This window comes from Hemitrygon akajei, chromosome 9, assembly GCF_048418815.1.
Source record: "Hemitrygon akajei chromosome 9, sHemAka1.3, whole genome shotgun sequence".
Classification (NCBI taxonomy): Eukaryota; Metazoa; Chordata; class Chondrichthyes; order Myliobatiformes; family Dasyatidae; genus Hemitrygon; species Hemitrygon akajei.
The window spans coordinates 87,398,515-87,425,164 of record NC_133132.1 but is presented as its reverse complement, the minus strand read 5'-3'; the positions used below and the strand labels follow the sequence as shown (position 1 = coordinate 87,425,164).

Sequence of the window (26,650 nt, the reverse complement as noted above, 5' to 3'; positions counted from 1 at the left end):
CAACACCTGCCCCTTCAACTCTTCCCCTTCTACTATCCTGTGGCTCAATTAGTTTTCGTATGAAATACTCGCTCAGTTTCATCTTTTCTAATTTGATGTACTAAGTTCCATGCGTAAGATGTGATGTCCTCTGCATTCAAAAAAGCAATACAGGTTTGGTGACTGCTTTGTAGAATATTTATACTTAACTTTCAAGATGGCCCCTGAATTAACAAATGCAGATTTGTTTAATTCTCCATCTACTCCCACTCTGACTATGCCTTTGGCTATATTCAACATGAGTGCAAGAAACAACATCTCATCTTCCCTGGGTTGGTGATCTCTCGGTAAATTGACAGCTTGAGATTTTGACTTCCTTTCTCTGTCCACAGAAAATGCTTGGCCCGTTGAGTGTTCCTAGCACTCTCTGTCTCGATTTTGATTTTCAGTATCTGCAACTTTTCGATTTTCAATCATGGACGAGCTCTGATATAATTCCATGTTTCATTCTCCATACACAAATCCTGACCTCCTGGGCTGCACCAGCATTCCCCTTTATTTTTGATTTTTAGCAACAGCTGTATTTTGTATTTCACTGTCCAGCACTGAGCTATGTTTTATTTCTCTCTACTCCCTCCTTTTGCACCAACATTGGCCAGATTAGCTACTTTTAATAACCCCTCTTCATCTTCTCTCAGTCAACATTAATTGTGCCATCCTGTTTGACTTGGGCCACCTGATCACAGCCATTCCTTTTGTTTTCTCCACCCTTCTTTTTCTCTTTGCTAGTTAAACATGCATGACTACTAAATTCTCCCAGTTTCACAGAAGGATATTTGAGCTCAAACTGTTTTCTGTTTCTTTCTGCAGAGATGCTGCCTGATCTGCTGAGCATTTCCAGCATTCATTGTTTTTATTTTAACCAGTCAGGACCTAATTCTGATTGAGTTATGGGGCCATACATGGAAGGTTGGTCCTGCTAGGAACACAGAGCCTGTGATTTTCTGAATGAGGTAATTTGCAGAGGAACCTTCATCCATGGCCTCCACGAAAACCAGTTAGAGTGATGCTATTACAGCTTGGGGCTCTGATGTCTGGAGTTCAATTCTAACACTGTCTGTCAGTAGTTTGCATGTTCTTCCCCGTGAATGCGTGGGTTTCCTTTGGGTGCACCGGTTTCTTCCCATAATCCAAAGATCTACTTGTTAGTTAGTAGGTTATTTGGTCTTTGTAAATTGTCCTGTGATTAGGCTAGGGTTAAATAGGTGTGTTGAACTGGAAGGGCCTGTTTTGTGCTGTATCTCTAAATAAAATTAGAATTAGAACAGCAAGAAAATAAGTCAGTTTTAATTTGCACAGTAGGTAGATGGTGGATGTGGGATAGATACCCAGCAAATTAAGCGATTTTTGTGGAAAAAGAAAAAACGCTGGAAATACAACATATGTGGAAAGAGAAACAGAATTAATATTTCTGCTCTAAGACTATTAATCAGATTTGGAAAAAAAAGAGAAAGCAAGTTGGTTTTAAGTTGCGTAGAGAGTGGGAAAAGGTATGGCCATTTCAACATTTTCATTTTAGTCTCAGTTCTCTACAACAGCTCTAACCTGCATTTCACAGCTTTTGCATAACCCTTTGTTTTCTCTTCCTCATTAATCAATTAACCACTTTGCTTCATAACAATATATAATCACGACGATCCTCATACTATCAGAGATATTTCTTTTGTCCAATTCATTTAGCGCATCTTCTCTGCCATTTCTTTTTCTTAAGCCTGTCAGCCCAACTGGAGCATTGGCTGCCGACATAGTCCTCAATGTATTTTCCAACATACTATTCTCCCAATTTCTCTGAAGACTCACTGCAATTCCAGGTTGATTGGCCTCGTGGCTTCTGTTTTCAACACACAGCTTCATATATCTTCTGGATGAAGATCCTTCCTTTCCCAGGAATAAGATCTTTGGAGCTTCTGTTGGCATTTCTGTAGCTCTGGGTTTTTATGAGATAGTGTTGCTAGCTCCATATGCAACCCTCCTCATTTTGCAGCCGGGTTTGGGACCGTCCAATTCCCAGTTATCTGCCACTTGAAATTAACTTATTTCTCTTTCACTTTCCCTGAGAAAGTGTCTATGACATGCGCCATTCTCTTTCTATGGACACGTTGAGCAATTCCAGATTTTCCTGCTTTTTTTCAGATTTCCAGCATCTGTAGATGTTCAATTTTTAATAATACATGAACCAGAAAGTCCTTTCCTATATATCATACTTAATCTTTTATATATTTTCCAACATAATATTCTCCCAATTTCTCTGAAGACTCACTGCAATTGCATGATGTGAACATGTAAGACTAAAATCTGAATCAGCTGACCCTACACAAAGTACTGACAGGGGCATATGATTGTAATTCTGTACATTCTACTGAATTTGCATGTGGATGTCTAGTGGGAAACTGGTCGAGCTTGGGAATGATGCGAAACTTGGCAAATGGATTGCTGGTACTCAGGCAATAAGAATCATTGATTGGGTCTCCTCAGGGTTTAACTCATTAAATCGATGCTATTACATCAAGAGGTTTCCAGTGAGGGATGGTAAAAATATGTGTGAGGTAGAAGTACTTCAGCTTCATGGATCAACACATTCATTTACTGGATAAGAAGGGAATCTAGACTTGTTTCTCAATTACCGGTTTGAAAAGAAGTAAATGCTCTTAGATTTTGTTGAATTAGTGTGTAATTATTCAGAACTTTCCCCAAGGAATAATGCAACTCATCCTACAAAGGACTAAATTATCTAAGTGAACAAGGGACACCATCAGGTACAAAACAAATGAATGCACATGCCAAAAACCAGATAAATCTTGGCCTTCTAATTACTTTTGCTTATGCATATTAACCTAGAGTTTCCTGAGGATGTGCACCATCTTAAAATCATCAAAGAACCCAGAAGGTTATTTGATCCTTGTGCCGATGCAAGTGCTATTGTGGAGCTCCCTATTAAGAATACTTTGTGCTCTTGTAACCTAGCTCTTTTTCACTTTAAGTACTTGTTCAGTTTCCTTTTGAAAATGAACATTAATTAATTTCAACACCCCCAGTCAGTGTATTCCATGTCAAAGCAATTCATGTGGAAAATGTTTTTCCATATTGCTCATACTTCCTTCTGCTGATTATCTCAAATTTGCATCCTCTGCTTACTGATTCTCTGTAAGCAGTTTGATTCACACACACTAAGAAAATCATGTCTGATTCTAAATATTATCAAACTCTTCTTAAACTTCTCCACTCTACAAGAGCCTAAGATGAGGTGGAAAGAAGTTAAGATTACAGACAAAGTGAATTTTTCCACTAATTATGGTAATCTATAGATCACATCAATCCAGAGAAATAATGGCAAATTCACAATATACCCTATTAATCAATAAACTGGGTAGTATGTTCACTCAAAGAACAGACACATAGTGAGTTATGAATCACTATAATTTTCTGAACAATTTACACCATTATGCTGTTTGCATTTGATGTACATTAACAACCTGCTATATTTATATGTTAAATAATGCAAAAAGGACATAATTTATCATTATAATCAATAATTTTGATCCATGAAATGAACAATAGATCTGTTGAATCACATTCACTCATTTCTTCATATAAATTAAAAAGTTCTTATTTTCTTTTTTCCCCTCTCTCTTGAACCAATCTTTTTACTTATTCTTGATATCTGATTTGATTCCATCACTACTTTTTTGTGGCTCTTCAACTTCTAATCTGATTGTTAAATTTATTTGTTAAGAGGATGCCACTGTTCCCCTGAATCACTTAAGTTCCATCAACTCTGTTACTCTCTGACATTTTTGTTGAAAGACAGAAAAAAAGTTGAATCATCTATTTGGGAAATACCTTTGAGAACTTGACTGAAAGCAGAAAGGAAAGCATTTCTCCTGTGCAACCAAGGCTCCTGTGCAGCCTTCCTTTAGAAAGGCCAACAATCGCTAAAGAATCCCGCAAGTTAGGAAATTTCTAAAACTATGGGAGTTCTACATTGAGGGACTCATATTGTGCAATATATTTTACCTTTACTTCTAGATTCTTTGCCAAATATTTCAATGTTTGACTTGGTTGCCAAAGTACCTTTTAGATAGTGCACTTTCTCCTATTTCACTATAGCAATCTCCTCCAGAATTATGAACACATAGATTAAATCATCTTTTAAATTGTTCCTACCTTACAGTAGATGCTCCTCCCTGTATTGCCCAGATTATCTCTCCATTTGTACTTTTCCAGGACCATAACACCTGAAGCATGATGTTCAAGCTAACTCAATACTCCCATCAAATCTCCTGTCCCGATTCAGTTTGACCAGTGAAAAGGAATTCTTCATAAGGTATTTGTGGATTGCAACCTGTGACATGCCAGTAAAATTACCTGCTCCGGCTCAAAAGGAATCCTATACAAACCAGCTGCTGTCTGCCTGACCAACAACCTTAGCTACTCGAGCCAGGCTGATCTTGTTGCTCTCCAGGGAACATCACTTGCTGACAACTTCATTAGTTCAATGAAGCTGATTCAATTCTCATTTAAGATCTTGTAGGGATGGCTCTGTGAGCTCACATTGCGCCCATCACCTGTGCAGTGACCTCTTCCACACCTCAGTTTCTCCTGTCTTTTGCTCTCTTCCTGCTGCTTCCCCTCAATCCTTCCAAACAAGAAATACCAAGAAATGGCCATGAAGCTCCAACTGACATTCAATCAATATATTATAAAGTCTGATCAGCAAAATTGTGGAATTGTAAAATCAGTTAAGTTGTGGATTTGGGAAGTGGTCATGGAGATGATAGTGGGAAGATGTCGATGGAAACAGACCTGAGAGTGGCACCAGTTGGGTGATTTGGAACAAAAATGAATAAGTTGACACTTTGGTGTGGAGGCACTACCTTTTGAAAAATAATGAAATGAGTCTTATAAAGTCTGTGTAGACCTGTTTTCCACGTGAGAATCTAACACTACCTGTAAGCTACAAATACAGACAGTAAAATATCTGAAATTTTATCCAGGCAAGTAATGCATGTCACCACACATGTTCTGATTCCACTGTGCAATGGGTTGAAGAAAAATCACTGCTTTTGTAAATCTAGCTGAAGTTAACAATTTTTCCTTGTAATTCATTATTTGATAACAATTTTACTTTATGATTCATTATTTGTTCTGCACAAAAACGAAGTGCTACACAATGCAATTTCTCCATGAACATCTTTGGTGCTGACCGCCCATTAATATTATCTATACCTTAACTAAGTTTGTATCTTGCTGGTCTGTTTATTTACAGGGGCTTCAATCAATCCTCACAGAGTGATGTCTTTACATGATGTCACACTAACTTTCTCAATCTTCCTCATAACTGCATCGAAGAACTCAATTAGCTTAGGCAAACATGATTTTATTTTAATAAATGTATGTTGACTTTAGTTTCTGATTTTAAAGACTTTTATTTTTAAATATAGATCCAACTCATAATGCCGTGTGCCAATTTTGACCTCTCCGTGTAACATTTTATCTATTTTAAATAAAATATTAATTATTTATGCTATTATAGCCACTGAAATATTCTGACTTGCATTAATGCACAATGACTGCATGATCATGACTCTCTGAAGTTAGCATAAGTTACAGGGATCAAATTCAAGGAATTCAAACATCAGATTTGCCAATTTGCCCCAATGGAAGAGAACAGTCTCAAAATCATTGCTCTCATGCTTCATTATTCATATCTGTTGCATTATAGTACATACATACCCTTTACCAGTTCACCCTACCCAAAAATGACATAGAATTATCGATAAATAAACACTGCCACAATGCAAACTTTCTATACAGTGCAAAGGTAAACTGCTCTCTAACTCTGTACATTGTCAAGGTACAGCAGTAATTTATAGCTGAATAAGACTGATGAATAATGGATGATCCATTTCCTGTGGTTATTACTGTAAGAAGGATAAAGAGAATTGAGGAAGAGGAAGAATGACTAGATGCAGACCAATGCTGTGATGGAACTATGGGAGTCATCACTTGAGGGAAGAGGCAACAGGGTAAGGCAACTAAGCTTTACCTCAAGTCACCAGAAGCCGAATGCCGTCTCTTTTTCAGATCTTCTTTTCCTGGCTTCTTTTCAGAGTGCCCCGTCTCTGTTTCTCCCTGGTCTACTAACACCCACGATATCCTCCTCTCCTTTTTATTTGTCACATCCCTGTTGTTTTCTAAGGATTTCGATCTTTTCCACAATCACAGCATGCAAAATAAAATCAAAACAACTTAAATGGAACTAACTAGTTGAGCAGGATGTGACAAGCTTCACATACTGATGATAAAAGAGCCATCCTCCTGCTTGCCAATTCAAAATTGTAAATGAACAAAGCTAATTGTAACAAAAAGAATAAATGCAAGTTTTAGATATGGCTAAATATGGATAAACAGAACAGAAAATAGTGTTACTTCTGTAAGGTGGCACTTTACCCTAGATCAGAGAGATATTTTTTATCATCCTAAAATGAAAAACAAAACTCAACAAATGGATCCATAAGGGAACACTGAATGATCACTGAATAAAAGGCTGCCATATTCAAATAATTCTTAGCTAATATAATAAAGTTGCCACATTTATTTGAATTTTCCTTCTGATTTTTAACCGATGTGACATTTCCAAGAAATTCTTCTTAATTTTCCAACTGCTAACTATTATGTGTCTAATCTAAATGTGGAATTGAATATTGCAACTATTTTAAAGCTGTATTTACCACACTGTATGCTGTTCAAACGAGAAGTCTAGAGTTGGAACTCACCTAATCTTACGACTACCCCTTGGACGTTCAGATTGTACTGACATATAGCTTGTGCTGCTGAGGCGAGAGGCACTACTGGTTCGAGAGATGGCTGATACATCACTGGCATCACTGTCTGATGATTTGACTGAAACGTTATCAATGCTTCTGTTTTGTTCATTGTATGAAAGATGCTGGAAATGAAGAAAATAATATACCATTAATACTAAACAAATTATTCACAACTGCTGTACTGAGAGTCATTAAAATTACTAATATGATATGACAAATTAATTTTCAATTATATTAATTAAACTCTAGACAAAATTCTCATTGGTGATTTATGTTCTGTTCATTAATTTCATAATTAATCCCCTCCAAATTATGCATTTAAATATACAATGGAATATTTAAAGTAATTTTACCTGAAAGAATATTTTAAAATTAAAACGCTACCTCCTGACATTGTTTAGATTCAATAATTTTGTAAATAAATTTGGGGAGAATCTGGAAAAACACATTTCCCCAAATACAAACAATTTTAAGCACAATTTCCAGAGAGATTGCTCCTTGCATCTATAGCAGGTATTCTATTCACAATTTTATGAATACATAAATTTAATTTTTTTCTCCAAATAAAATCTAATGATCAGTTTCACAAATAAGATGATATAAGAAAATATCATAGTTTACTAATACCACATCTACTGAACTAAATTCCATTTTCTATTATTTTTTCTCATATATAATCAACTCAGGATTTCCTGAACCCAAATCAGCAAATCATGTACTGAACATGTGAATCAAAGGCTAAAGAAATCACAGAATTTCTTAAACTATACTAGAATGTTATTCTGTTACCAATTAGGTAATACAGGTTGAGTACCACATATCTGAAATTCCAAAATCTGAAAATCTCCGAAATCCGAATTTTTTTGAGTGCTGACATGACGACACAAATGGAAAATATAACAGGGCACTGGAAAGGTTCCCAGGCGATGCTCAGGTCTCTGACACTACACACAGTTCTGAGAAGTGACCTCATATATGTAATGACATAGATGAATGGAAAATAGAAAAGCATTGCATGATGCAAAAATTGAAGATCTAGATCATGTATTTAGAGTGGTTTTGTTAGTGTCAGAGTGAACATATGCTGCTTAATGGTATGCTGATCATGAAACAAGCAAAGATCTACCACAAAGAACTGAAAATTGAAGGCAATTGCTTCTTGCATAAAATTATTAAAAATATTATATCGAACTACCCGATCCCCTGTCACAGCTGCAATGAAACAGGCAACTGTTTGAAATCAATAGTGGAAATGAAGCCAATCACAGCACTGGAACCGGGTAATAGATGCAGTCAGGAGTGTCATTCAACTTCAACAGTCTGTGGAGGACTCAGCTCGATCACGTCAGACTGCTCAAAATAGAACTGTTCACTCTACGAGCTTTATACCAGCTGTACATAAGCTGTATACGTAATGTAAATGGATTTCATGTTTATAGTTGAGTCCCATCCTCAAGGCATCTCATTATATACAGTAACTGCAAATATTCCAAAATCCAAAATAAAAATCCAAAAACCAAAACACTTCTGGCCCCAAACATTTCAGATAAGGTATGCTCAACCTGTACTAATCTATTTTTAAAGAACTCATTTATTTATAACCATTAAACACTTAAATATTGCTCCAAAAATGAAAATTGGTAGAACTATTATTGACAGAGAAAAATTATTGACAGAGAATTCAGCTAATTCATCCCCTGTGCAGTCCTGTCCGACTTTCACCAGACCAGACAGTGTCTTTCTCCCTTTGTTCACCTTCTATGTTCCTGCCACTATCACTCGCCCACCATTTCCAAGACTCATCACCCTGGCCCAACTAGGTCATCTGCATACATGTGTGAGGTTAAATGTAATAGCACAGGAGAGGCAACACAGGACATTGCCTGGCATGCAGCATTTCAGTTGTGAAGAGAGACTGGTGAGGCAAAGTCTGTTTTTCCAGAGTGAAGGAGGTTAAGAGGGGATGCGCCAGGGGTTATGTAAAGTTATGAGGTGTACTAATAAGATAGACTGAAGGAAAGTTCTCCCTTTATCAGAGGCAATTAGACATAGAATATAGATTTTGTGTGAAATGCAAGAAGGATATGAAGGGAAAAAGGATGTGAGGGGAATATATTGCAGTACTGAGTCATGTGTTGGAAAACAGGGACTTTACAATGTATGCCCACAGTTAGGTAGGATAGATAAAAAGCTTCCCTTTATTAGCCAAGTATAAGAGAATAAGAGGTGGAAAGTTGTGCTAGGTTCTATTCAACAGCAGTCAGGCCTTAGCTTGCTGTTCTGGCCACATTTGTGTAAAGATGCTATTATACTGCAGAAGATGCTGGATCAATCCATAAGGAAAAATGATTGCTTTTCCTGGAAAGGAGGAGACTGAGGTGAGATAGTTTTATAAAATTATGGGTAACTAAATAGTGTAAAGGCATTTGGTTCTATTAGCAAAGAGGTCAAAAATCAGGGGACAAAAGAAGTGAAGAAGTTTTAGGGAGGAGATGAGTGATATCTTTTCAGCTGGTAACTGGTGGGGATCTGGAACAAACTGCCTGAAAGGGTGGTGAAGAAAGAAATGGAATTACATCTAGATTTCAGGAGGATATGGAGTTGGAGAACTGGGACTTGCAGAATATGGACCCAGTACTGCAGAGTGTGGGGAAGCTCTCTTTGGATCATCATAATGGCTGAATGGTCTCCTGTGCTATAAACTTTTTCTGATTCAATAGTTCAGTCAAGGCAACAGACCTTTAAAAGTCTACCACACAACCCTCTCAGCACTGATCTAAATTTATAGAGCTGTTCCAAAATGTGACTGAAATATATCTTCTAGGCAACATTCAGATTTTTCCACCATGATCCATGAATAACTGGACTTCAATAAGTTTTGTTGGTAAGGACCTACTGAATGTAAGCTGATTCAGAAGGTTAAGACACAAAGAACTCCATGCGTATTGGAAAACAGGATCCAAAATTGGCTTAGAGGTAGAGGTCAGTGGTGGATGGATATTTTTCTGATGGTAAGTCTGCAGTAAATGGTATATCACAGGGATTGGTGCTGGGATCTTTCTTGTTTGTCATACATTGGACTCATAAACAGTGAAGTAGGTTGTCGAAGAATACAGATAACCGCCATCCTTTGTATAACAATCTTACTTCTTAGATTACCTTTAAACTTCTCCTCTCCCATCATGGATCACAGATCAGCTGGAAAGTTGGGCATAGTGGTGGCAGATGGAATTTAATTCAGACAAGTGTGAGGTATTAAACTTCAGGAATTTAAATTCTGATAGGACATATAGAGTAAATGGCAGTGATTTTAGGAGCATTGACATACAAAGAAACCTTTGGGTGCAAAACCAGAGGTGACATAAGTAGCTAGGATATTGAAGAATTCATCTGTTATGCTTATCTTCATAGGTTGGGGCAGTGAATATAAAGGTTAGAATGTCATGCCCAGGTGACATATCTACCTTCAGATCTTTCAGTTTCCCAAGAACCTTCTCCCTAGTAATAGTAACTTCACACACTCCATGACTCCTGACACCTGGACCTTCTGCTAAACCACTAGTGTCTTAAACAGTGAAGGTGATGCAAAAAAACTTATCCAGTTCGCCTGCATTTTTGTGCCCCCATTACTACCTCTCCAGCATCGTTTTCCAGTGGTCTGATATCCACTCTTGCCTCTCTTTTACCTTTATGTATTTGAAGAAACTTTGCGTATCCTCTTTAATATTATTGGCTAGCTTACTTTCATATTCCATCTTTACTTCTTAATGACATTTTTAGTTGCCTTCTGTTGGTTTTTAAAAGTTTCCCAATCCTCTAACTTCCCACTAATTGTTGTTCTGTTATATGCCCTCTCTTTGGCTTTTGTGCTGGCTTTGACTTCTTTTGTTAGCCATGGTGTGTCATCCTTTCCTTTAGAATACTTCTTCCTCTTTGAGATATATATATCCCATGTTTTCTGAATTGCTTTCAAAAATTCCAGACATTGCTGCTCTGCTGTCATCCCTGCCAGTGGGCTCTTTTCCAATCAATTCTGGCCTACTCCTCTCTCATGCCTCTGTAATTTCCTTCACTCCATTGAAATACTGATACATCTGACTTTAGCTTCTCCTTCTCAAATTTCAGGGTGAATTTGATCATATTATTATCACTTTCCCTGAAGGATTCTTTCATCTTAAGGTTTCTAATCAATTCCAGTTCATTGCACAACACCCATCCAGAATGGCTGGTCCCCGAGTGGGCTCAAGCTTGACCTGTTCCTAAGAAGCCATCTCATAGGCACTCTAGAAACTCAGCACCAACTTGATTTTCCCAATCTACCTGCATATTGAAATACCCCATGATTACTGTAATTGCCCTTTTAGCATGCATTTTCTATCTTCCATTGTAATTTCTAGACCACATCTTTACTACTGTTTGGGGATCTGTATATAACACCAGCATTAGGGTCTTTTTACCCTTGCAGTTCCTTAGCTCTATCCACAATGATTCCACACCTCTGACCCTATGTTGCCTCTTACTGATGATTTGATTTCACTTTTTACTAACAGAGTAATGCTGCCCCCTTTGCCTTCCTGCCTGTTCTTTCGATACAATGTATCTCCTTGGACGGTAAGCTCCCAGCTACAACCTTCTTTTAGCCACGATTCAGTGATGCCTAGAACATCACACCTGCCGATCTGCAACTGCGCTGGAAGTTCATCTACATTATTCTGTATATTGCACACATTCAAATATAGCCCCTTCAGACCTGTATTTTCCCCTTTTCAATTTTGTCTGCCTTTTACATTGCAACTGTCTTGTTGACTGCAATTTTGTCCCATCAATAGCCTCTCTTCACTACACATTGCTGCTTGTTTGTAAACCAGGTACTTCATCTTCAGCACTATCATCTGCCTTTCCTATGATACTTCTTGCATCAATCAATTCAGCTTCAGTGAGGAGTTCAGAAGGTATGCTGAGATCATACCTGTGCACTGCAAATGAGGGTCTGTCCCATTGATGCCACAATGTACTGTGGTAAAAATGAGATAATGTAAATGTGTAGTTGATGGTTGGTGAAGACCTGATGAGCTGAAGGGCCTGTATTCATGCTGTATCTCTCTAAAGAGTGAAAAAAAGACATCCAATGGATAGTGCTAAGCAATGCCACTAACCCCAAATCCTCCCTCAGAAACCGAGTCACAGACGAATGCACTCATGGAGTTGTATGGCACAAAAGTGGTCCCTGTGGTCCAGGTATCCATACAAAACTTTGGTCATTTACAATAAGTCATGATTAGTGAAGGACAATAGGAGAAGGAGACTTTATGAAGAGCCTTCTGCCTTGAGTGACCAGGCAAGGCACGTGAATATTAAAGACAAGGAAGAAGCATTCACAGCCCAAAGTGCCAGTGGAACTCACTCAACTTCCTTTGAGAGTGATTAGTCAATTGAATTTATTCTATGTTATATTAAGAAAGGACTGAAAACCCTATGGTCACTATGGTAAAGTCTATGGGACCAAACATCTTAACCACAGTACTTGAAGCTCTGCGCTGCAGAACTAGCTGCACCTCCATCACATTTTATTTTGCCGTTCTGCATGCTGTGCTGCAGCACTGCTGTAAGAATTGAATTCCAGAGGTTGCATGAGAGTGGCTGTCCCTGTCGTCAAGGTATTCTAACAAACCTGAAGTTAATGAGTACCAAGATAAAAAAATCCCTGTGGTTGAAGTTACACCTCACACAAAGACGGTGGTTGAATAAATCATTTCCCAGCCCCTAGGTATCCTGCGGGAGTTGAGCATAAGGCACAGCCTCAGAAGCTTCATTAGCGACCTTCTTTCCATTCTAAGCTTATATCCAGCAATGTTCACTGATGATATGCACAATATTCATACCCACTCACCATTCCTCAGCAAGTGAAGCAGTCCATGACTGCATACAGCAAGACCAAGATGATATGCAGACATGAGCTGGTAACATTTTGTCACAGAAATACCAGGCAATCAACATATTCAACAAGAGATAATCTAATAACTTATCATTTACATTCAATGACATTTAAGTCGGTCAACATCCTAGGAGGGTCTTTGTTGATCAGGAACTCAGACAGACTGTCTTCATTAATCTGCAGCTATTTGAGCAAATCAGATGCAGTATACTTTGTGGCAGATTACTGACCTCCTGACATTCCAATGTCTTTTCAACCTGCATGAGCACAAGTCAGGAAGGTAATAGAATATTCTTCAGTTGCTTGGTGAACAACTGCCCAGAAGCTCAATTTAATCCAGGGCAAAGCAGCCCACTTGTTTGGCATTTGATCCATCACATTAAACACCTCCCAACACTAGCTCACAGTGATGATAATTTGTACCATCTATAGTTATATAATGTGGCTCCTCTGAAAGCACCTTCCAAAGCTATGACGTCTCCCATCAAGGAGGTGCATTTCAATCCCACCTTGACTTAGGGATATCTTGTCATTCCCTTATGGTCATTAAATTGTAATACTGAAATTCCCTACATGATAGGAATATCTTCACCAGAATGACTGCTATTTTTCAAGAGAGTGTTTTTTCATCATCATTTCAAAGGATGTTTGAGAAGGCAATAAATCTGGCTTTGCCAGTGACACCCAGATCCCAAACAATTAATAAAAAGGTACTACAATTTAACATCACCCTTAATTTTATATTCAAGTTCTGGACTGTAATTTGAATGCAGTAGGCTTCAACAGTGCCAGCTGATGAGCCAAGCTGACACCAATTAGCAGCTAAGTTCAGATCAGTTGTTTTGTGTTATTATAAACATCAAACTGTAATTTCTCAACAAATTATTTGAAAGAGCAAAGGTTATGAACTCGCAACTCATGGCAGAGACTGAAAGTACTCTGCAGGATTTCTTTCAGCATCAGCAAAATTACCTTTTTGATGAAGAAGGTTTTTAAAATAGGTATCTATTGTCATTAATGAAGTAATGTTTTATGGTTAATGGTCACTCCCTGAAATTTGACTGCTGGTCAGTTTTTTAAAAAAAATCTATCCTTCAGAAGTGAATATAAAACAAGTTCAGGCATTGACGATGCTGTCTGTGCGAAAAGTCCTTTTCTCACCAAGAGTGGTCTTTGTCCTGGTACAGCAACTTCCAAAGATGAAGAGGTTGGGTATGAGCGGAACTGACAGCAGGCTTATTAGACAAGTACACATCAATTAGTTACCAGAAGTGCTTGACCAGATACAGGGTGGGGAATTGGAAGCGACATAAGCATGGAAGATGAAGGAAGGAATGAGCAGGAATTGAGCAGGAAGATTAGGAAAGAGAGGGAAGGAGGGGGAGGGAGTTGAAGCAGTGATGGAAGGGGTACAAAACGGTAGGGAAGGAAGTTCACAAATTGAAGCCCAATAGTTGAAGCCTGGAGGCTGGAGACTGGAAGACTGTCCTAGGGTTGGAGAACTGGAGAACTGCCTATATCCGTGTGTAGGAGGGAGAGATGTAAGAGGCTTGTTTTGCTGTTATGTTGCCTGATGTGTTCTGCTTTGTACAGCCAAACACTGTGGACATGTTATGTTGCCCCCAGCACATCCTTAGGTTGTGCATATTGTTGACACAACAATGCATTTCACTCTGTGTAATGACCTTGTCAAAGGCCTCACTGACATCCATGTAGACAATATTTGCAATGCCCGGCCCTCATCAACTTTCCTGGTACCTTCCTCAAAAAAACTCTATAGGATTGGTTAGACATGACCTACTACACACAAAGCCATGAAAGAGCAAGGTTATGAACTCGCAACTCATGGCAGAGACTGAAAGTACTCTGCAGGATTTCTTTCAGCATCAGCAAAATTACGTTTTTGATGAATATATCTCCCTGTCTGTCCAAATAGTCATATATGTGGTCCCTTAGAATATTTTCTTATAATTTTCCATTACTGATGTCAGGCTCACCACCCTATAATTTCCTGATTTATTCTTACAGCCTTTTTTAAACAGCGAAACAACATTATCTATCCTCCAATCCTCCGGTACCACACCTGTTGCTAAAGAGGACTTAAGTATCTCTGCTCGGCCCTCCCTTGCAATTTCTGCACTTGCCTCCTAAAGGGCCTGAGGGAACACCTTGTTAGGCCCTGCGAATCTATCTATCCTGATTTGCTCAAGACAGCAAACCTCTTCCTCCATAGTCTGTATAGGGTCCATGACCTCGCTGTTGCTTTGCTCACTTCAACAGATTCTGTCTCCATCTCCCAATCTAATACAGATGCAAAAAATCCATTAAAGATCTCCCCCCCCATCTCTTTTGGCTCATGCATAGATTTACCATCTTTTCTTCCAGAGGACCAGTTTTGTCCTTTGTAATCCTTTGCTCTTAGAAGCCCTTAGGATTCTCTTCACCTTGTCTACTACAGCAATGTCATGTCTTATTTTAGCCCTCCTGGTTTATTTCTTCAGTGTTCTCTTGCATTTCTTATACTTCTTAAGTACCTCATTTGTTCCTTCCTACCTATACTTGCTATGCACTTACTTTTTTTTCTTAACCAAGGCCTCAATATCTCCTGAGAACAAAGGTTCCCTTCACTTGCTACTTTTACCTTTTATTCTGACGTACATATATAAGTTTTGTACTCTCAAAATTTCAGTTTTGAAGGCCTCCCACTTACCAAGTACACCTTTGCCAGTCCCAATGTACACTTGGCCGATCTTTTCTGATACCAGCAAATTTGGCTTTTCTCCAATTTAGAATCTCAACCTGAAGACCAGACCTGTCCTTTTCCATAATTCCCTTGAAGCAAATGGCATTATGGTCACTAGATGCAAAGTGTTCCCTACACAAAAATCAGTCACATATGATAAATAAATCTGAATCTGAAGAGAAGAAGGATTAAAGGAAGGGGAAGACCATGTTTAGACTATAATGACTAGATAACAAATGGAATTATGAGAATGTGCAAAACAGAAGGATAGACAAGAATAGAGATGTTATACATATCAAGAAAAATGGAACCCGTTAAGACTTTTTCTTTTGTAAAAGATGTGAAAACTAGTTAGGTAAGTGCTTTTAAATTATGAAAATGCTTTACAGACAAACAGAAGGATAAACTAAGAGAAGCTATTTATACTTCTGGGGGAAGATCTAAACTGGAATCTGTATGAGTCACTAAAAATCCAGCAAGGAATTGAGGTGAGTCTTCTCAACCTTTAGAGGTGGAAGTCATTGCCAGGAATTGAGTTGGAGGAGTCAAATTTGATGTGAGGGTGAATGGAAGCAGCAGTCTTTGGCTGGGCTTAAATGATGAATGTAGAAACAAGATTCACATGAAAGATACAGCTTTGATTATGGTCTATTTCTGTATTGTACATTCTTTGTTATTTTTACCTTTGTGTATACTTCTCGCTCTTGTTCCAAACTGGCCACTGATCCCATAGGTTGCTTGCTGGGATACATTTTTGTCTTCATCGGTTTTGTCCGCTCTTCCACAATTCGGCTTCCTGCAGAAATATGGGTTGGTTTTAAATTTTCAAAGGAAATGTTGAACAAGCTTAAGCTATTACACAGAAGTTTTCAGTTGTATAAACATAGAAACCTATAACCTAGAAATATATAATTGGGCCGAAAATCTCTGTGCTGTCTATTAAAACAGTTACTGCATCTCTTTCCCCTTAACTCTTCATATTCCTAATGCTCAGAAATCTGTCCAATATCATTTTTGAAATTAAAAAAAATTATAATCAAGGACAAAATTAACATTCACTTGAACAACTGTGGATTGATCAGAGAGGGCCATCATGAACTTGTTAAAGGCAAATCATATCTAAATAACAAGTGCTTTTTTGATGAAGAATCAATAAAGGAAATGCAATTGATATGTTATATATGGACTTCAAAAGCACATTTTATAAGGTGCCAGATAGTAGATTTGTCATCAGGCTTGAAGGCCCTGTAACGAGTTGGGTTGTGAACACATGCACAAAGGAGATCCCCAGAGGACTCTACTTGGACAACTGCATTTGTTAACATATATTGTGGTTTGACTTGGGTGTGCAGAGTACACTTTTCAACTCTACACATAATAAAGATCTTGAAGATCTCAGATGTGTGAGGAGCGTACTACAGTAACAAACCTCAGAGAAATGGTAAAATGGGCAGAAAGGTATCAGATGAAATTTAACATAAGGATCCTAAGAACTTTAACCTTCTGGACCATAATAACATTCAGAACCTTGTCAAAATCCTTACTAAACTCCATATAGACAACATCTACCACCCTGCTTTCATCAATCTTCTTCGATACCTCCACAAAATATTCAATCAAATTCTTGTGGGATGTTTTCTCCTGCACAAAGCCATATGACTATTTCTGCTTAGCATCCCCTTTCCAAATGTACACAAATTCAATCTCTTAGGATCTTCTCCAATACTTTCCCTCATATTTACTGTAGTTACATGGCTTATCCCAGATGCCCCTCTGAAAAGGTACAATATTAGTATTCCTTTAGTCTTCTGGCAACTCACAAGTAGTTAACGAAGATGCAAAAATCAAGTCAATGCCCTGGCTATCTCCTCCCTTGATACTCAGCTACCTGGGATAGATCTCAACAAGTCTTGGGGAGTTAACAATCATTGGCATCCCATTATATTCAACATCTGCTCCTTCTTAATACTGCCTACTTCAGATTACCCATATAACTTTCCCTGAACTCTCTATTGTATACTCCATAATGTTTTCACTTTTGAATGTACATGAGAAGTTTTCATTAGGATCTGACCCAGATTGCCAGGCTCTACACAAATATTCCCACTTTGGTCAACAAGACCTATAAGATATTGGAGCAGAATAGGCCATTGGGTCCATTGAGTCTGCTCTGCCATTTCATCATGGCTTATCCATTTTTCCTCTCAGCCCTTTTCCTGCCTTTCCCCTGTATCCCTTCATGCACTCACCAATCAAGAATCTATCAACCTCTGGCTTAAATATACATAAAGACTTGACCTCCACAGTTGCCTGAGGCAACAAAGTTCACAGATTGAACACTCTTTGGCTAAATAAATTCCTCTACATCTCTATTCTAAAAGGACATCCCTCTATTCTAAGACAGTGTCCTCTAGTCTTAGTCTCCTACCAAAGGAAATATCCTCTCTATCACGCCATTTCATCATTTGATAGGTTTCAATGAGGACACCCCTCATTCTTCTGAATTCCAGTAAATACAGCCCCAGAGCCATCAAAAACTCTTCATATGACAAGCTGTTCAATCCTGGAATAATTTTTGTAATCGTCCTTTGAACCATCTCCATTTTCAGCATGTCCTTTCTAGGATAAGGGGCCCAAGACCTTTCACAATACTCCGTGAGACCTCACCAGTGCTTCATAAAGTCTCAACATTATATTGCAGTCCTCTTGAAATGAATGCTAACATTGCATTTGCCTTCCTCATCATAGAATGAACCTGCAAATTAATCTTTAGGGAATCCTGAACAAGGACTCCAAAGTCCCTTTGCACCTCTTTTTTTTTGTATTTTCTTTCCATTTAGAAAATAGTTTATCCTTTCATTTCTTCTACCAAAGTGCGTAACCGTAAACTTCCCGAATCTGTATTCCATCAGTCACCTACTTCTTTGCCAGTTCTCCTAATCTGTGTAAGTCCTTCTGTAGCCTCTCTACATCCTCAAAACTACCTGTCCCTCCACCTATCTGTACAGTCTGCAAACTTTGCAACGAAGTCATCAATTCTGTCATCCCAATCACTGACATATAAAAAGAAGCGGTCCAAACACAGACCCTTGTGGAACACTACTAGTCACCAGTGTTACGTTCCCCAGTAACCGGGTAAATTTCCAGCAAAGATAGATGGGTCCACCGAAGCCTGATGCTACTATTTTCAAACGTTTTTATTTATAAAGGGGCACAAACGTATGGTTAATACAAAACATTCAGATCATATACGTTTTCACGACTCAATCTAAAGCACAGGTATAGTAATAATCAATCAGAAATAAGCTCTATCGTTGTCTAGGGGTAATGTAGATATATATTGTTTACTGGATATTTAAAAGTCTTTTTGCGGTCACTGCAGTTCCACCCGCTGCCGTCGTTGTGGTGTCGTGTTGGTGCACTTTTGTTAGACAGAGAGAGAGAGGGGGGATGAAAGAGTTACCCGACAGGTTTTCCAACCTGGAGGAGTTCGGTTTGTCGGAGCCTCGTTGGGGGAATGAACGCTCATCTGTGGCCTCCCCTGTAGCTAAGCCGTTCTTCCGTTGTGGGGTCGCCAATCCCAGGCAAGGAAAAGACGCACATGAACCCCACCACCGGCTGTCGCTATCAAAACGCTGTCACAGGATCTCAAGCGCGTCTTCTGGTGCGTCTGGCGCCCCACCTCGGCAGCCCACCTTTTATCTGGACTGGCAGGGTTGTAGATGTCCATCAGGGTGGGGGGGCGAGGCAATCCTTCCCCCATCACCCATCTCACATTGCCCTGAGATTTTGCACGTAGGCCAGTTCCTTATCCCACAAAGGTGTCTCCCAAGACAATGGCTATGTCCGAGGCTTTTGTCTTGTTGGGCGACCAGCCCACATTCCAAACCGTAAGGCTCTCTCTCTCTCTTGCGATTCTCACAAAGGAGGGGGCTGAGGTCATGACACCAGCAGCCAACCAGAAAAGGCCCCCTGCCTCCTGCCAATCAGCCACTGCTTTCTCCATGCTAGAGAGTCCCAAAGGAGATTAGTTTTTTCAATACAAGAGAAAATCTGCAGATGCTGATAATCCAAAGTAATACACACAAAATGCTGGAGGAACTCAGCAAGTCAGGCAGCTTCTATAAAAAAGAGTAAACGGTCAACGTTTCAGGCCGAAACCCTTCACCAGGGCTGATGAAGGGATTTATCCTGAAATCTTGACTGTTTACCTTATAGATGCTGCCTGACCTGCTGTGTTGCTCCAGCATTTTGTGTGCATTGCTTAATTTTTTTCCTATGGTTATCTTCTTGCTGTCATCATAGAATGTCTTGGACTTCTCCTTAATCTTAGTTGCCAATGATATTTCATGGCCCCTTTATTTGCTCCTAATTTCTTTCCTAAACTCTTGCTACATTCCTCAAGTGACTCTCTTGATCCTAATTGCCTATACCTGCTACAAGCTTTGTCTTGTTTCCTGAAAAAACCCTTAATATCTTTTGTTATCTAAGTTTTAGTAATCTTACCATATTTGCTTCTGCCTTTAACTCTTTCTGAAACATGCTGTCCCTAAACTCCTAGTAATTTTCGTAAAGACAGATGTCATATATAATTTTACCTGTATGCACCTGCTCCCATCCAATTTTGTCTTGAGCAAAAAACAAACAGCTGGAAATGTACCAGATTACAGCATCTGCAGTTGCATATCTCTACATTTGCTCATGCTATTTCCGCCAATTCGACACTAACTTAAGGAAATCTTGTCCATTGTGAATCTTTCCCTCTTCAAAGCCTCTCATTATTTAAATAATCCGCACGGATCATTTTAGGAACTTCTAGGTTCCAAGGAAAAATAACGCCAACTTTTTCATCCTCCATTCATCATTGAAGTTCTTTGTCCTTGGAAACAAGCATTGGAATCCAGCTCCATATTTTTGCTCTAGGCTTTTCCATCTGTTTGAAATGTAGTTGTTAGAATGTCCTTTGTACCTCAATAAGGTCAGGTCTAACCAGTGACCAGTACATAATCCATCTGCTTCTACATTCAGTGCCTTTAACCTACTTAAACCACATACTGTTTTAACTATCTGTAGGAATACAATTCTCAAACAGACCTTTCTTAAAATCTTCCAAAATTAACTATCGTTTTCCATATTTATGCTCAATATCCTTCTGAAGTCAAGAACAATCCTTACTGCCTTAACAAGTTTTGTAAGACTGGAAAGCTTTAAGAAATTGCTTCCTACATCCAAGTGTAGTTGTTAACACTAATTGTGAAGAACAATGGACTCAAAATACATTGCAGCAAAAAGCATTATAAACTTCTAGCTTGTCAAATATATATACAACACTGTTTTATGTTTCCTGTTTCAGAACTAACTCCACTCCTACAACATCACTGCTCCCATAATTCCATGGGTTTGTTGAATACTTTCCAAAGTCCATTCACTCAAAATCTTCTGTATTATCTTGATCTTCTTTCTATGTTACTTCATCAAAATAAAACTCTCTACATTTGTCTTTATGCTAGCACTCTTTGAAGTTTATAATGGATTTTGCCATCATGTCTTTGAATCCATTATTCTTTTCACTTCTTACCAATTAAACCTCGATGTAAAGAGCAACATTTTTAAGCTTCTCAATAATGCAAAAACTTGATCCCCTATAGATAATTTCTAAAACAGTGCATTTTAATTCATTTGTCCCAGGAAAAAAATATAGATTCATGCCATCCTTTTCAATCTTTAGTAATGTTTATGTCATTGGTTGCTTGTTTCCAGGGGATACAATCTTTAATGGATCAAATGTAAAATTGAAATATATGATTCAATTCTGTTTTAATCATATCAGGCACAGATAGGTTTCACTCTTCCTTGCCAAAACCATGCACTCTTCTAGCATCATCCTGAAGAGATAAGATGATCACAGGTTGCTTTCCTCTACTATTAATTGCTCCTTTAAGGTTCACACAATTATTAACAATGATTTACATTTCTTCTGTTCTCTAGATTTATAATTTAAATTTTAGCCAGGGATTCATATTTCCTTTTGAATACACCTTGATGTCAAAATACTTTGCTATATTGAGCATGTATTTTTTCTTTTGCTCTACTAATGCCATACATTTATGCAACTACTGTATTTAGGTCTCAGGATCTGAAGTTCATCTCCTACACTTCTCTTGTCCTTATAGGTAAATATCTTAACCAAACTCTTTATGAATGACATGAGCCAATAGAAGTTTACATAATTAATTGAATGTTTACAAATTATTGCTTTGCTGTTATCCCAAACTTTCTGGCCAATAATACCATTCATCACAAATGTGCCAGGGGCCAGGTTACTTCAAGAATTATTGACCCATTTTTCTACACAGTCAAATCATCACACACAGCATTTAGTAAACCATTAACATCGATAAAGTTCATCCAAAATCCTTTTGGGGATCCTCAAAGACATATACATCTAATCTGATATGAGAGACCTAAAGATTTACAGTTTTTTAGTATCTTAGCTTATAGAAGCGGAGCATGGTTAAATTTTACCAGCTTTTTAAATGTTCCTTTGCAATGGTACTTGAGACCAGATTCACTGCAAGACGATAGTAAATGAATGTACCATAAGGGTAGTTACAAGTTGATACCTTGCTCTAAACTTGAGCTTTTAATGGGGACCTGTGGGAGCTGCCTTCCCCTCCGCCCAGACAGTGGTGTTGCTGCTGATGATGATTGCACCGGGCTTCCTTGTTGGTGCATTCTGTGAAAATAGAGCAAACATTACTATTCTGATTTGTATTTTTCTCTTCCTGAGTCTGATACTATCAGTACCATATAAAGCATTCCCACCAATTTTTGCTCAAGTAATATTAAACTAGTTCATTCTCTTTTACCAAACTGTTTTGAAAAACCTCCGGATCTTTATTTCTGAGCAAAACTTCAGTTCTGGTTCCATCTTTGTATGGGTGTTCTCTTGCTTTCTGAATCGAATCCCTTGGATATTTTTGGCATCAGAAATCCAACATTTTTCCCAGATGTGAAGTCAAGATTATGTCTTTCTTAAGAACTGTTTTGTGAAATTTGATCCATGTCATGCCAACTGATGCTAGGTTAATAATTAATTTTAAATCAGTAATTGAATTGTTATCAGCTAAGGGTCTATGAGAAGGAAAATCCAAGTCTATTCAAATTAGAATAATTGAACAAATTATAACCAAATTGTGGTGATAGTCCCATAATACGAACATGAAACCTGGGTGACAGACCCAGTTTCCTCTCTGACAGCTTGTCTCTGTAAAAGCACTTTGAATTCTTTCAAATATCTCAGGTAGAATAAATGTCTCTTAAAATTTAAAATTAATCAAAATAATTTAAGCTTTTAAAAATGGTAAAAAACTTAAAAAAATAAATACATACCTTCACTTACCTTTTTAATCAAACTTGAAAACCCCATTCAAATGACTGGGATAATGCTACTTTTATCAGCCAACTCTGAAAAACTGCCTCTGCCTCCCTCAGCACAAGAAGTCTGAGCTCTACCCTTAGACTCTGTCCAAGACCAGGGACTGAATGGAAGGTCAGAGATCAGATCACCTTTGACTTCAGTGCTGCAACATGCAGATGTGAAGTCACTGGTGAGCTGAATGGCAAACAGGACAGGAGTAATTATCTGTAGAAATACCTGCCCCAGGAGAGCAGAGTCTGGCTCAATGACTCAGATACATTGCCAGGTTTATTAAATATATAAACCATCATTCTCATAAACTATATTTCTTGAATTATATTAATTGACTGACATTTCTTATATACTGTTTTTAATACATGTAAAACATTGAATTGCTAGGAAAACCATTAAGTCTAAGGATTCCTTAATGAGAGGTTGCATTAGAAATTTCAGCTGGAGCGAGCTACAGTCAGTCAGTGACTCTCCAGCTTTAATGAATAGAAATTTATGCAGTTGAGAATTTGAAGATTTGACACAGGATCAACTTTTACTGCATTGACCTCTATTAATCGATTCACAGAATCTCAAACTTGTTGATTGTAATCAACTAAAAGCAACAGGGAACACAATTTAAGAACTGCCTTTCATAAAGGATTTGGTAATAGTTGTTAGAAATCTCTTCACTTCAAATGAATGGGACAAAGTGAGTTAGTGATTAACACAACTGTATCAAGAATTCTCAAGGCATACAAACATCAAAATTCAATTGCATTATGCTTTAAAATCACAGCATTACATGACTCATTTTCTATGCATTGACCTTTTGAAATGTATATGACCAAAACCATTAACAGTTTCGAAGATGAAGACCAACCAGGTGGGGTGCTTTCAACACGAAGCTTCCTGTTGACAAATGGGGATAAAATGTTTGCAGTAGGGAGAGATTGCCTTAATTAAAAATGTCCTCTGACCTCCAGTCCTGCAGTACAATCTGTTCCAAAGCCTCATTGGAGGTATGTCCTAGTAAGGCTCAAACCCAGTATACAAATTAGTTTAATATCAGAGATGAGATGAGAGTGGTATCTCTGGTGAAAGTCACGCTGTCTCAGATATACACCTCAGTAGGAGTGTGGTTGACAGGAGTGAAACCATAGACCTGTAATGCAGATTTGCCAAGTAGTGTATTAATCAGCTCAATCCAAGGTTCTGCACAATCCATGACTCACAATATTTGAACAAGTAACAGAAAGAATTTAAAGCTTTTATTCATCCATGAGATTAAGGCATCACCAGCAAGGTCAAAATTTACTACTCACCCCCAAATACCTCTGATCAAGTGCTGGTGAACGACTTCTGTAAACTGCAACAGCCGTAAAATAGATCACAGAATTATACAATATGGAAACAGGCTATTTGGTCTAACTTGTACAGCACGTGCCAACTAGTGGGCACCCTTCTGCATTAATCTCATCTCCTGAGTCCACAGCCTTCTATCCTTAATCATTTCCTATAGAAAACTACAGCACAGAAACAGGCCATTTGGCCCATCCAGTCCTTGCCAAATAATTTAAACTGCCTCATCCCATCAACCTGCATCTAGACCATAGCCTCCAATCCAGGTATCTATGCAAACTTCTCTTGAACGATGAAATCGCATCCACCACTTGAGGTGACAGCTCATCTATACACTTCTTAAATGTCATCAATGGCCCAGCTTCAACCACCCTCTGGGTGAAGAGGATACTACTCATATCTCTTTCTCCTTACCCAAAGTTGTGCCCTCTAGTTTATCTATCATATAGGTAAAAGTTTCCTGCAGGCTACTCTGCCTAAACCCCATATGATTTTATGTCTCAAATACGCCCCTTTGTTAACTTCTTCTGTCCCAGAGAGAAATGACCCAGCTTCTTAAATCTCTCCTCAGAAGGGAAACACTCCATCCTTAGCAATATGCTGGAGAATCTTCTTTGCAACATCTCCAGCACTTTCACATATTTCTTTTAAGCATGATGACCAGAACTGCATGCAGTACTCAAGATGAAGTCTGACCAAGTTTCTAAAAATCTGCAGTATGACCTCCAAACTTCTGTATTTAATACCTTCATCCAATGAAAGGAGGTATCCAATATATCCTCCCAACAATCTCATCAACCTGCATTGCCACCTTCAAGGATCAATGGACTTCCAACGTCCTACTTTTTAACAATATCTCTGAGATCCTACCACTGTATCACTGTATATGTCCTACACTCATCAGTATAGACAACATCACCCACAACCCCCCTTCCCCATCATTATGATTGGTTAGTAACAGAAATCTGCCCTTACAGAATTTCCAAGTCATTAACCAAATATTTATGATAGGAAAATAAAATTCACTCTCAAGGAATTTATGGACCAGAAAGTAAATAAATAAAGACAAATTCACATATTTTCAGATTTTGTTTCTTGATGTATACACAAATGATGCATCTTCACATTATGGAAAATTATGATATGGATTGTTTCTAGAAACACAACCCACCCACAACATAGGGTTCATCTGTATTCTGAAATGCATCAACTCATTTTGTTTGAATTAAAATACATCTACCATTTGCTGCCCCATTTCACTAACACATCAAACCACTCTCCACATTATCAACAATTCCACCGATCGTCATGTTACTTGCAAATTTACTGACCATGCATCCTATATTTATATTCACATCCAAATCATTCACATATATTACTTACAACAATGGATATTATTAGCTGCAGGCACTCAATTGTGAAAACAGCTCTGCCAACAACCATGGTCTCCTACTGCCAAGCCAAATTTGGATCCAGTTAGGCAAACTTCTCTGGATTCTATTCGTATTAACTTTTGGACCAGTCTTCCATGTGGAGCCTTGCTTAAGTTCATGTAAATTATATTACTGTTCTTCCCTCAATGATACTCTGTGTTACCTCTTCAAAGAATTCAATCAAATTGGTCAAACAGATTATTCCCTCGAAAAAGCCATGAAGCTGCTTCCTGCAGTACTGTTGGGTGTTGCAGTGAAGATAAAAGAATGGTGTTATATTTCTAGATCAGGACTGTGTGTGATGTGCAGAGAAGGCTGCAAATGATAATATCCTAAAGTTCCTGCTGCCTTTGCCATTCTCAGTGTTTCCAAGGTACTGCTGGATTAACTGATATGGGCAATTTATAACTGGTATACTCTGCAGTCACTGTATGTAATGGAAGGAGTGAATATTGATTATGATTCAAGATTGTTTGATGGCATTTCCAGTACACAGGTGTAAAGGGGAATGAAATGATTGTTACTCCAGATCTGATACAGGAGAAACACACAGTAAGATAAAGAACACAACAATAACAATATATAAAAATACACAAGATAGGTCATATACATAGATTAATTGTATGTCTGTAAAGTGAGGCTAGGCACAGGAGTGTCTGTACACAAGGTGATTGACAGAAAATGATGAAGTAGTGGTGGTTGGGGATATGGAGGGGTGGGTTAATGGGCTGAGGCTTACTGCTTATGGAAAGTATCTGTTTTTGAGTCTGGTGGTCCTGGCATGGATGCTATGTAGCCTCCTTCTTCACAGGAGTGAGACAAACAGTCCTATGAAGAAGGACTTCATGATGTTAACTTTCTTTATATATAGTGCTAATTAAATTGGTTGCTTTGTTTTGG

At 38.2% G+C, this 26,650-nt stretch overlaps 1 protein-coding gene across 7 annotated transcripts in view; it reads right to left on the bottom strand.

The window, feature by feature from the left end:
- Positions 1-26,650, bottom strand: part of rims1a (regulating synaptic membrane exocytosis 1a) — a 549,448-nt gene that overhangs the window by 93,505 nt on the left and 429,293 nt on the right. For 4 of the 7 annotated variants that reach the window (XM_073056477.1, XM_073056478.1, XM_073056479.1 and 1 more), the window contains 4 exons: positions 22,168-22,280; positions 16,228-16,340; positions 6,816-6,988; positions 6,086-6,247 (listed from right to left, as the gene is read on the bottom strand). In XM_073056477.1, coding sequence (XP_072912578.1) covers positions 6,086-6,247; positions 6,816-6,988; positions 16,228-16,340; positions 22,168-22,280 — 561 coding nt within the window. The remainder of the gene's footprint in view (positions 1-6,085; positions 6,248-6,815; positions 6,989-16,227; positions 16,341-22,167; positions 22,281-26,650) is intronic. The other 3 variants (XM_073056481.1, XM_073056482.1, XM_073056484.1) reach the window with 1 other exon arrangement.